Below are 13230 nucleotides of genomic sequence, written 5' to 3' on the forward strand. Positions count from 1 at the left end.
GATAAAACGTGCGAGAAAACGGAACGAGATCTGGTAGCTTTTTCTGTTGCGAGGACAATCTGGGTCAGGTCTGGCTTAAAATATTCATAGAGCCGACCGAAGAGCGAGAGATCTTCGTACGAGCGATTCGATTCACATTAGAAATGCGCTGACTGTGATATGTCAAGAAACTCGAGAGGGGTATAACGCCGGGATAGCACTGTAAACGAACGGCATCGGCAACATGCCTCGGTATATGGCTCTCTCTTTCGAAGTTTACGTGTGCCACTACGCACACGTGGAAAGAAGCAGCCGTCCCTAACGGTGCCGCCTTGGCATAGCTTTTAGCGATATCTCCTTTATCCCTAACGTCAACATTTTCACTACGTTCCACGGTATGACGCTTGCCGCACTCATGCGATTCTGAATTGAATTTGCCGTCACAACGATGAATATCCTTGATTTCGGAAGAACGTCTTCCTCCCGGGAGATGAAAATCCTGCCTCTCCACGCTTCAATACTTTTCGATCCTTCGTTGCTTTTCATTTTATCGAAAGAGTAGACGACGTTTGTCAAAAAAATGGCTATGGTTAGCAGACAATCTTTTATCAATTTTCTTCAACACACATTTTTATATACATAGGTATATAAAAGTAATTTTCATTTCTTTTTAACAAAGCCACGCGCAAAAATCTTTCTACCGACCTAATATTCCTTCTCCGGTAATTAACTATCGAAAGTAGATATAATATGCCGATCGGAGAAAAGTTTTCGATTATTATTTCTTGTCCGCTCTTCCTTCTTTCCTTTCCGCGAAAGACTTTATTACCTTATAAGAATAAAAGACGCACCGAGAGAGAGAGAGAGAGAGAGAGAGAGAGAGAGAGGCTCTGAACGACGCGCACAGGAGAGATCGATCTTCTTTTCGCCATTTTAACACTGTCGAGGAGACTTACCTACCTAAATTTGCATTTTCATTACCGACTTAAAGCTCGCTCGAGAGTGGTCTTTCAATGGCTGCCGGCCTTTCTTCTGCACGGCCAAAGAGAGCCACCACCCACTCTCTCGTCGTTAATCAGACAAGAATCGAGATTTAGCGAGAAAGAAATCGGCATTTTTGAAGTTCGAAGAAAGGAAAAGAAAAATAAAAAAGGACCGTTGCGTAATGTAAGTAGGAGTAACGGAGATGGAGGATGCAACGGATATCGATTTATTTCGTTCCTCGATGGAGGCCTTCGATGGCAGCTACGATCGAGAATCATTTCCAAGACTCCGTTCCGCTGATCGACGATTTCAGTCTTGGCTCACGAAGACTATGAAGAAATGGCTCAACAGGATGGCACTCTTCGATCGATCCTATCATTTCCGTTCTACTCTTTATCTTCCCCTTCTAGCGTCTCCTCCGAAGTAAATCGTTCGTTTGCCTTCCTAACGCCGTGGAAATATGAAGGAAGGAACGAGAGACCGAATATCGCTTCGATGATTTCGCAAGTATGTCGTTCTATGTGTCGTTCCTTCGATAACTCGAAAGCTTCGAGAGAGTCTTTCGAGAGATAATCGCTATCTCCTTTAAAGAGGGACTGGCGCGTGATCTTTAAAAGAGAGGATCGAGTCGAGTCGCTTAGTTGTCCCAAGAAATTGATGAACGACCACGAGATCTCGTTCGATCGAGAGTTAGGAAATTGTAGCCGCTTTTACGAGAACGATGGCTTCTTCTTTCTATCGTTATATTCTCTCTCTCTCTCTCTCTCTCTCTCTCTCTCTCTCGTCATAATAGGAAATAGTCATAGAGCGTTCGTCCTTATCGCGTGACAAATCCCCACGCAACGTTTGTAATTATTTGCGGAGATTATGGCGGAGAATCATTGTGTTGTCGGACCCTTAATTGCGGGGGCGTCTTGCCTCATTCGCAAATACCCAGGCTTTCTCTCTCTCTCTCTCTCTCTCTCGTTTACTCGCTCTACACGTTTTAGCGTACACCGTAATTCTCTTTTTGTCCTCGCTCAATTTCATGAGATGGCACGAGAACGCCGAGCCAGCACACGCCGACGACGAAGAGGTGGTTGTTGGAAAAAATCTTGAAAAGGGGTCAAAACGCGCGTGCGGAAAAAAGAAAGGGGTGGGATTTATAGAGACGTTAATAATCGTGTCGCCTCGTGACTCGGTCGGGTAGTATCGACGTTTCACGTTTGTTCCGTTAAAATGTGTCTCGTATCGATCGGCAGAATTTTTACGTCAAAACGAAATGCACTCGAATCGATCACACACATATTTCTCTAGAAAGTAAATAAGAAATGTGAAATTAATTTGTTGATTGGCGAAAAGAATTATTATGGAAGCGATCGCAAGAAAATTAGTTTTGCCATAAGATTCATGGAAGAATTGTATATTTCGATGGCGCGAGATAGGAATGCAAATTACGTTCGTTTAGTTTATTTTATTGCGATGCATATCGAACGAGAGTATGGTTAACGCTCTTCTCTCTCTCTCTCTCTCTCTCTCTCTCTCTCTCTCTCTCTCTCTGCCATGATGCCCTGTTCTCCTCCTTCCATCGATTCGTTCAGACACTTATTTCTCTCTTGTATGATCGAAACGATAATTGGGCTCGGTTGCATGGAGACGGATTGAAATCAGACGGGGGCGACCACACGTCACACCTATATCACTAACTCAATTCACCTACCCCTAGTAGCGCTGTAATAGGCTGGAATTAATTCCAACTCGGGCGGATCGACGAGCATCCTCGATCGAGTACAGCGAGTCGTCTTTAATTATCGTTGCGCGTAAAATAGAAAGAAGTTGAAATTGATCGAAATACTTTGCAAAAGCAATCGATCGACGAGAGACGCGGTATTTCTGAGTCGCGGCTAACCAAAACCATTGTGGCTAATTCATCGATTATATTAGAACAGGAGAGGGAACAGTAAGTTATCCTGATAAGAAGCAATTAGGATTAAGAGCACAGCGTACGCTCGATTTGCGATCTGCGATTGTCCGAATAATGTCCTTTAATTTGCAGTTAGATCGTTAGCATCCTCGATGGAAGAACGTTGCTCGATGTTTCTCTTTCGTCTTTGTCGTGCGCAAAATGCCAAACGGAGAATTTATCTTTGGAGCAAGAATGACAAGGCCCATTGGCCCAAAGATAATTCTCCTTTCCTTTTATCTGTTTTTCTCGAAGCAGCGCGAAATCGGATGATCTTGGATAACGAGATTGTAGATATTTCTTAAAATCTCAATCTCCGTATATTTCGAGACTACTCGTTATTCTCTCCTTCTCGTCGCATCGATCGTTGAAAATTATCAAATATGTTACGAAGCTAAACTGCGACTAAATATCCTAAGAAAATTTGCTTACGAGAGAAAATCCTTTGATTCATCCTAATTATCGTTACTCCGCACCTTAACCCTTATTCGAGCTTTTAGCGTCGACGAGGCTGTTTTCAGTTTTTACGATTCGCCGTTTCTCTAACGAGAACGCCGTAGTCTAGTTTCGTGATGGAATCGGATTAGTGGGGCAGAAATAATTGAAAGGAATTCGTTAGGACGTCGAGTGCCCTCGTCGACTTACGATCGCGTGTTACGTCCGTCGAAAGTCAAGAAAGGGAAGAAAATATTTTCTCCAGACGTTGACGGTGAAATACATAGGGTACAACAGGTCCTTAAAAGGAGCGAAAACCTCGATCGACCTGATCTCGATTTTCTCACTTCGAGCTCTTTCAAGGACATCGATCTTTAACCATTTTTCGTAACCACTCATGGAATTATAATTTTGCATATCCTGACGCAATTCCTCTTTTGAAATTTCTCACGTACGACTGCTCGAGAGGGAGAAAAATAACCGAGACCGAGAGCTTCAAGGTTCAAGGTACAAGTTTGTTACTATGGCAAATAAAAAAAAGGTATCGCTTTAATTGTGGCCCATTTCTAACAGGTTTTTCCACCTCTCCGATTCTTTTCGCGATTGAAATAGAGAGGAAGAATATTTCATGGCTACAGCCATTATCGCTCGACGCCTAACTAACAACGGTACGCATTCAGATCGTTATACGCCAAATGGAAAGAACGCTTTCGACGAAGTTATATAAATTATTATACATTCACGCTTCTATTTAATAATTGGAGTTCGCGAGCAGTCGGGACGTAACGCGTTGATTCTCGATGCTAATGCAATCGTCGGCGAATGAATTATAGTGCATTCGAAACTACCCCATCTACTACGTGCATTAAATTATTTACTCTTTCATCGTATACTGCGCAAACGTCGTTTAAAAGATGGTCGAAAAATGAGTACGAACAAAATTAGCTATCTACAGATATCGTATGTACGTATGTACGTATGAAAGATAAACAGTATCGTGAATCAACAAGACGTTCTCGAGTATATTTGATCGACTCGATGAATTATAGTCGACGTAAGGCAAACAATATGGCTATTCGCCACTCTGCATTACGTATTTACCGGAGTCTCTTTAATATTAAAGCTTTTTACGATATTTCACGATTAAAATATAGCGTTAAAAAAATGTCCCACAAGCTGGATCGTTTTTATTTTTTCCTCAAGTTGCCCTTGGAATTACTTTAATCCAGTAGGTACAATCTTATCGCAAGATCTTCTCGCTCGCTTTTTCTGAACGAACGTAGCGATGCTTTTTAGTTGTTCTTTTTTTTCTTTCTTTTTTCTCTCTTTTTTTTTTTTTTTTTCTTTTTTTTTTTTAGAGCGACAATTTTTCTCTTCCCTAAGTTGTTGTCGTCCGTAGAATCTTGGATTTATATCGTTTTATACCTTCACTTTGCAGGAGGGCTCTGGACAGTGGGTCGGCTTGGATTCCGAGCTCGAAATGAGGGGTGCCGAAATCATTGGCACGAAAAAGCCGACCGGTCACTCTCTACTAATAGACTGTCGATTGGAGCTACCTTACGGTAAGTCCGATTATTTATTATTGCACTATAAAAGAAAGAAAAAGATGATTATATATAAGGACAATACGACCGTGCTTTTATACTAGTTTAATTTTATAGTTCTTTATCACGAGATACACACGCGCGCGCGCGTACACTTTTAAACGCAACAACAACATGATCATCGTGAAATATAAAAAGTCGAACGATGTAGTTCATTCGTTGGTCGATGGTCAAAGGACCTTTTCAAATACGGTTGCCAAAAGTGTTCAACGCGAGACTTATCGCTAGGAAAAGAAATCTCGGCTGACACGCATATATCCGTTTAATTTCACGATCGTCAGACTCCAATCTAGACAGTGGAATCGAAAGAGCGTAAATGTTGAAAAAAATCTAAGAGAGAATCGATCCATCCAAGTTTGGAAGGTAAATGGACGTGGATTACGAAGGGATCGAACGAAATTGGCTCCCGGTAAGCCTTTTAAGATTTTTTTAATCGAAGCAGTAGCCGTCGACGAAAGATGATAAGTATTATACGAAAAAAAAAAAAAAGAAAAAAAAAACCAAAGAGGATTTCTAGGGAAGTGGAGAGAAACGTGCGTTACGGGCTCGTGTAGTAGTCGATCGTACGAGAGGCGGAGGAGGAGAAAACACGACTTCTCTTGCACGGGGACGAACTTTTAATTGAGTACGTCTAGAAACTTGTCGAGCTTTTGGCTCGACGCCTGCCGGTGGTTCGTAGATTCCAAGCCGATTCGTACCATTCGCATGCCGCGTAGCTACGTGCTTCGAGAATTATTTCGACGTCTGGTACTTTGGAAATTGGTCGAAATCGACCGAACGTTGCAGGTGAGTGGGGGGGGGGGGAAAGAGAGGAGTAAAAAGGAAATACCAACGAAGCTTCCTCGCTCGAAGTTTCGCTCCCGGGTTCAGACGAAACGAGGATAGCGCGTTTCTGCGTTTGTGCGAGCACGCACAAAAGAGAAGAGAGAGCGCTTCGTTTCTCAATTTGGTTTCCTCTTCCTTTGCAACGACGATGCAATTCTTTCTCAAGCAGACATCCGATGATACGACCGACATGCTTTTCGTACGTTTATACAAAACTAGGAGATGCATTCTAGCTATACATATCGTATAGCTGCGTTTTACATGCATTATTCATGAGCGATCGCGTATAACTGCAAACTCATCGTTTTCTCTTCCGATATCGATCGTTAATAACGTTTTGTGTAACCGCCCCAAAGGCAGACCAATTTAAACCGGAGGATTTTGAAAAACGTTTACCTATCAATCGCTAATCAATTTGTAATAATGAAATGAGGACCCTTCGTTAATGGCTTTCTCGATATTCTCAGACATATGCGTTAATAGTATTTCCTAATCTTTCCAAATTTATCTCATTAGATGCGAGAACGAGCGTTCTTTTTCCTAAATATAATCTTTTAGAGAAAAACGTTCGGTTCGAAAAAGTAATACTTTCCAAGAAGCGCGGTCAACTTTTACCTACTGGCCGGTCGTCGACACGACGATCGATATGTTATCGACCCTCTCGCTTCTCGGTTACAATCGGAGCATGTTTCCGATAATTTCGTGATAAAAATGGACAAAATTTTCTTTCTTGGGATAAAACGCCATGGATCGACGTTGTAAGAAAAAATCCGGCGGGAGGCTATAGGAACTAGGGACAATAACGGGAATAAATGTCGGAGGATCGATAAGGAGGGGCTAGAACGTCGACGTAGGACGGGTAGAACGGGACGGGGCAGGATGAGACGTAGCCGTTTAAAGTACGGACCGATTAGCCGAACGCGTTGACGCGAAAATTGCCCTTTATCGTGGACGATTTTTCTCGATTCCCTTATATATTTAAATCGTGCGCAAAGTCTTACGCGAGTTCCTTTTAAAGCAACGGTGCAAATTATTTTGTATCACGCGATGCTCCACTTGACCGTGTTGCGAAATGAGGGAAAAAAGGAGGCCGTTTATAATAAACCTAGGTGCAGGCTGCATCGCTCTACCCATCCCTCTAACCCTCCTCGCATTCCCTTCCTTTCCCTTTCTTTCCAACGTCACCCTCGTCTACACGTTCTTTTTCTCCTTCTCTTTTTCCTTTTCCACCTTTGTCTTTCCTACTCCCCTCTCACAACCGCGTGTACTTTTATTCCACGTATATTTCCGGTTTTCTCTACATCCGCGCCGACGTGCCTGCTTTTAATGGATTTTCATCGAGCGCTCTCCTTCTTATCCCAGTTTACCTTTCATTGAGCTTTTTTCAGGGCGACGTGTAAATAGAACATAGATACCTCTTAAATTATATTTTAAGACCTTGACACTCACTCGAACGCATAATGTATTTTTTTACGCTCTTTCAATCACTTTGCCGATATATAAAAATAACATTTTCGGTTGGAATCTACTATCCAAAGGCAATGTGCTCCGAAAGAATCAATATCCTCGTAGGTACATGTGGAAAAGATTTATGACGCTCGTAGAATGGTAAGCCGGTATTTTTGAAGACACCTCGATGGATTCATAAATATAAGTCAGATTTATCGGACTGCATAGCATTACGTCGACACGGGAACGGTTTATTTTCATGGCTATCCCTGAGCACCGCGACAAGAAAAAAGATCTTACTCCGACGGCATTTTATACATAAATCACCGTTCGCTAAATCAGAAAATTCGTACGGAGCTCTTTCTCTCTTGTTCATCTCTATTCGTCTCGGATAAGGTCTTTTATCACGAAACTACTGACTGGTCTCGACGAGCCCCGTCGTCCCGAGGCCACCTTTCGTTCCAATATATCTACATACGGCAGGGAAAAGACAGATGTGTGAAAGAGGACAGCAATGAGTGGAACAGAGAAGAAAACTTTGGAGATACTGTCGTTCGTCTCGTTAATCCGACTAGATCGCTAATAGATTTCTATTTGCGAGAGAGAAAATGCATTGCCGAAGAGGCGCCTCGTTTATTCGACCTTTAATCCGAGCTAAAAGAGTTTGCTCTCTACGAAATCAGTGATTATCTTCAAATCAATCACCGTAAAACACTTTTGGCAGCCGCGTCGACGCGAACAACACACGTACATATGCCCATACGTTTACCGACGCACACGTAGACGCAGAAAAGAAAAGAAAAGAAAAGAAAAGAAAAGAAAAGAAAAGAAAAGAAAAGGAAAAAAACACGATCGTTAACGGATGAGAAACGTCCAATCGTACCGTCTGATCAGTGTCTGACCAATCAGGAAAGAGCGATCGGCGAACCGGATGGAAAGCCCTGCTAACGAGCGAAACGGCAATGCAGTTGCGAGCAGCTCGGCCCATGTGTGGCTCAGGTACCCTCGTCAAAATCCGCATTGACCTTGATCAATAGGATCTCCTCCCGATTTTTGGTTTTAGGGGATTCCCATTGATCGCGGGAACGCCGTGCGCTAATTCGCACCTCACGTATTATTTCTTTTATCGTTCAGCGGATGCTTCGTTTTTCGTGGACTTGCGTCGAGCGCACATAGTCGAGCTTAATTACCTTATCTCGCTCTAATCCAAAAGATACGAACAAGAAGGAAATTTAACAAAATGATCGAAACGAGACGCGCTTTCACGATCCACGAGAGTATCCGCGTTGTTTGAACGTAATTAGCGATAATAACCCTCTTTTTGCTCGTCAGCCACTGCACCATAGCCTTTACATGTCGGTTTTCGTTTCTCTTTCTTTTATCCTCTCTTTATCTTTGCGCCATATTGTAAGACGATGCAATCGGAAAGATTGTAGGCGACGACGATCGATCGGTTCAACGAAAGATAGTAGGCCCGAGATTTCTCGTTTCACGGTAATTAAGAAAATGGCTTTGAACTTAATTGACTCGAATGCTTTGTTCCAATCTTTTCGTATCGTCTTGCGTCTCTTTTTTTCCCTTTCCTTCTATTCTCCGTTAAGTTAATTGTTCAATCTCTTTTGGATCAACTCGTGCGTGTTTTACGACGTAAGTATGACGACGTAAAGTGTAAAGTCACGCTAAGAAAACTCTTTTCGGTTCTTTGATCGATGAATTTATCACCGTTAAAATAATATTCTCATATGTTTTCTCCTTTCGTCGAATCGATCGATCGCCGGCGTAATTCGTGAAAACACACGCATACACACACACACACACACACACACACACAGAAAGATGAAAAAAAGGAAAAGGCATTGCATTATCACGAGAGCACGGCACCTCTTCTAGGAATTCTGCTTTTCGTTATCTTTAGTTTGATATCTTTAGAGAAGAAAGAGAACGCGTCGATCGTTCGTAAATCAATGTTAAAAGGTGAGACGTTTGACCTTTCGATGTACTTGAGCAGTAAGCTTTATCCAGAGACTTTTATCGTGTTTTGTCCATAAAAGAGATAGAGAGGAAGCATCGGATGCGCCGACAATCAGGTTTGCTAAGAGTATCGAGGTAAAATGAAAGAAACGTTGGAAGCGGTGACAAAGCGTTGCGTATCGAGTGTTTTTCTTGTCGATCGGAAAAAAATACGTTATCCGACATCTCTTTTATCACGCGCAAAGATATCGTTGCTTTTACTTGTAATTTACGCGACAAATTTCTATAAATCCCTATCTTCCAATTTTCTTATTGAATATCCAAACACATCGTTGACTTCCGTTTCCTCCGTTGACGACAACCTTTATCGTTATTCTCCCATTCGTTCGATTGGCCGATAATAATTCGATACGATATATTTATTCTTCGATTCCGTTCCGTCCTCGCCCGCTATCTCCTCTCTCTCTTCTATTTTTCTATCTCTCTTCAAGCATATATTTCCTTATTAAAGCGCACATATTCATTCACTTTCGCAGCACACCATCGCACGTGCACGCAGTGGCGCGGCGATAGCACAAGAGGGGGGATGGGCTTTGCCGCGTTAAGTGAGCGACTTTTTCTTTTTCTTTGTTCTTTGAAGGCTAATGACAATGATATCGCGTTGCAATGATGCGAGAGGGTACCTGCGGATATATACATACAACCGAGCTATGGCTGCGACACTGTAATTTAACTGAACAATTGTCCATAGTCGTTTCCCTTCACCCCCCACCCAACCCACCACCACCACCACCACCACCACCACCCTTCTATCTGCCTCTTCTCCTTTTCTTCTTCTTTTCTTTCGTATACGACTTTGCTTTTCAATCGGATCCATCATCGACGACCAATAGTAGTAGGCGCCGATGATGTCTGATCCGTTAAATCGTCGACGAAACAAAAATGTCTTTTGCGAATTCCTCCGATTTGATTTTTTTCCTCTGTCGGCGAATGAATGGGGATAGTAATTACGTTAGTTAGCTTCATTCGTTTCACTTTTCAAGCATGCGAAACGCATCGTGGAGTGTGTATTTCTATTTCTATTTCTAGTTTCTTTATTATTTTCGTACACTTGTGTATTTATCTTACGCACCAGGAAGACGTTGAAAAATCAGTAAAGTTAACAACGAAACGATTAAAACGAAATCTAGCGAATGGTCGTACACGTTGATCGAATCTTTTCGACGGTCGATTAAACTCATCGAAGGAAAAACGTTTGTTCGAAATTGTTGTCAGGTTTCGATAAAGAAGAACGATAAAGGCTCTTCAAACTTTTTCAAAATACCAAGATCTTTGTTCTTCGAAAAGTAGAGAGAGAGAGAGAGAGGGAGGGAGGTAGGAGCAACGATTAAAACAGACGAAACCAATTAATCGTCTAACGCGATATACATATACATATATATATTATATAGCATATCGCTTTGATTCAATCATTTCTTTCAGCCGAATAAACGGATATATAAAAGAAGATGGTCTTGCGTTCTTCGTTGTCGGAAAGTTATTTCGTTCCTTGACCGAATCTTTTGGTTCCTCGTCTGACGAGGCCGCATCAAAAAGCCGGCTATGAAATCGAAGGGAGAAAATTAAAAGTCTCCGCGTCGGCATTTTTCGAGACAAACGTTTCCTTTTCTTCGTTACTCGTTTCCGATAAAATTGATCGCTTTTTTTGCGAAAAGGAAAAAGAAGAGATGCTAGAATTTTCTTATTTTTAGCATCCTTTTCGATTCGGCCAGCAGCAAGGAAATAAAAAGAGTCTGTCCGAAAAACCGAAGAAATAAATGACGACACTCGCTCAGAAAGACACGTCTCGTTGTGTCATTCGCGGATCGCAAAAATTGAACCTCGGATAAAATTCGCCTTGGGCTAGGTGGATAACGACAAAGAGACAAAGAAAAAGAAGGAAAACTTGGACGGGGGAATCTCTTCGTCTCTCGTAGAAAGAAACTCTCTTTATCGCACACACGCTCGGTCGCTCGGTTTACGTTCGTAAAAAGAGCCACTACTAGCGGGCTTCCACTCAAGCTCGCAGTTACTCGCAACGCCGTTTTTCAATATATCGACGAGCAGATGTTATATTATCGACGCGAGCAACGTTTATATATCGTATTTATATCGGTCGAACGATCGTCGAATAGCAACGTCGAAAGACCAACGAGGTTAGTGCTTAGAAAATAATCTGAAAAAAAATAAAAAAAGCGGCTCGCGCGAAAAAACATCAACCGATATTCTTTCCTCCGAGTCGTGTACAATAGAAGAGTTGAAGGGGTGAGAGCGAGCGGGCGTGCGCGTGCGTGATGCTTCGAGTGCAGCAGGCAGGTTTCCCTATCTCCTTAAAGAGACGTCACTATTCTCGAACGGAGGAGAAACGGGAGAGAGAGAGAAAGCTTTGGAGAGGTCATCGGAGTCGTGGGAGGGTTGAAACTCTCGTCGTCTCGCTGGAAAGTGGGGGAAAGCTCAAAGAAAAGAACTGCTCGGTCTTTCTGCTTCCGAGACGACGACGACGACGACGACGACGACGACGACGACGACGACGACGACGACGACGACGACGATGAAGAAAAAGACGGAGACATCGACTCGCTCTCTCCTCCGGGGGCTTGACCCTTTTTAGACACGACCGCAGGGAGTTCCTTATTTTAATTGCATCCGAACCAAAGTTAGAAGCGACCACTGGCAGCGAACAAGCACTTTCTCTCTCTTTCTCTCTCTCTCCCTCTGCCTTATTGCATATGAGTGTGTATGTGAGAGTAAGAGAGACGAAGAAAAGAGAAAATAGAAACGGGAAATCGCAGAGGGAGACGATGGTACGTGTTATTCGCGGCAAGGAGTCGCCGCTTCAGGCCGGTATGCAAAATATGTGGGTCAGGGTCGAACGACGAAAATGCTCCGAGTTCTTTTCCTTCTTTCCGATCTAGCTTTTTAGATCGGTTCGTGGAATGAGATATTACTTTTTAGTTTCTCCGACGCGGACATATCGATGTTTTGTTTATCTCTTCTTTTTAAAAGTACATGTTCTTATCGTTTCGTAAACGAGAAGAGAAAAAAGACCGAATGCAATAAGCGATTACGTATACGATATGTCCCAGGTTGAAAAGTCCATCATTCCGTGGCTTCTCTCGCAAATTATATCAAAGTACCGACGTCGAAATGGCAAATGCAACTTTCGCGTGACCGAAGCGCGTAGCTACGCCGTTAGGGCTCTATTCGTATCCTATAGATATTTTTCCTTCCGTCATTGCATACACGTATATATCACGTCTGTTATTTCCACGAATCCGCGTTAAATAGGTCCGAACTTGAGAGACGATATTCAAAGGAGCCCTTTTCTTTGATCCAAAATTTTAAAACAATCGCGTGCTCGAATTCGAAGTCGAGATTATCGTAATCTCGATCAATCTGTACGACCAGTTTCAATCGTGCGACATCGTTCGCGAGTTGTTATGAATTAATAACGAAAGAAAAAAAAATCATTCGAAGGAAAAGAAAGGAGGATGAACAACGAGAGAGGGATCGATGAATGGTCCTTCTATCGCTAGCTCATTATCTAGAAGAGTAGATACGGATTATGGTAGAGGCGTAGTGAATATCGATTACTTTACTTTTTTCTTCTTTCCTCTCGTTGTACGTACATACATATGTGTACTTATATAGAGGACGTATGTACGCGACGTTTAAGACGGTGCGGATTAAAGAAATTAGATGTCGAGGCTCGCGCGATTAAACGTATCCCCAATCGATCTCTATCTTTTCGAAAGACCCGGAGAACACGGAAGCAGCCGATCTGCAGAGGAAACTGGAGATGCTGAACAACATGATGGACCAGGAAGCACGGGCCGAACAGGCACGCCGACAGATATTATACAATATAGGCCACTGTAAGTATTCCCCGCCATTTCCCATCCAAAGATATTACATTTTAAGCTACTGCTATTCCATTCGATCGCTCTCTACGATCAAAGACTTGGCCCCGATCAATCGCTTCTCTCTTCTTCTTCTTCTTCT

The 13230-nt window shown here is 42.6% G+C and overlaps 1 protein-coding gene across 1 annotated transcript in view; it reads left to right on the forward strand.

The window, feature by feature from the left end:
• Positions 1–13230, forward strand: part of LOC124433006 (probable serine/threonine-protein kinase kinX) — a 95505-nt gene that overhangs the window by 23763 nt on the left and 58512 nt on the right. The window contains exons 5-7 of the mRNA XM_046982484.1: positions 4779–4902; positions 8113–8217; positions 12984–13103. Coding sequence (XP_046838440.1) covers positions 4779–4902; positions 8113–8217; positions 12984–13103 — 349 coding nt within the window. The remainder of the gene's footprint in view (positions 1–4778; positions 4903–8112; positions 8218–12983; positions 13104–13230) is intronic.

The sequence above is a fragment of the Vespa crabro genome, chromosome 2, assembly GCF_910589235.1.
Source record: "Vespa crabro chromosome 2, iyVesCrab1.2, whole genome shotgun sequence".
Lineage (NCBI taxonomy): Eukaryota > Metazoa > Arthropoda > Insecta > Hymenoptera > Vespidae > Vespa > Vespa crabro.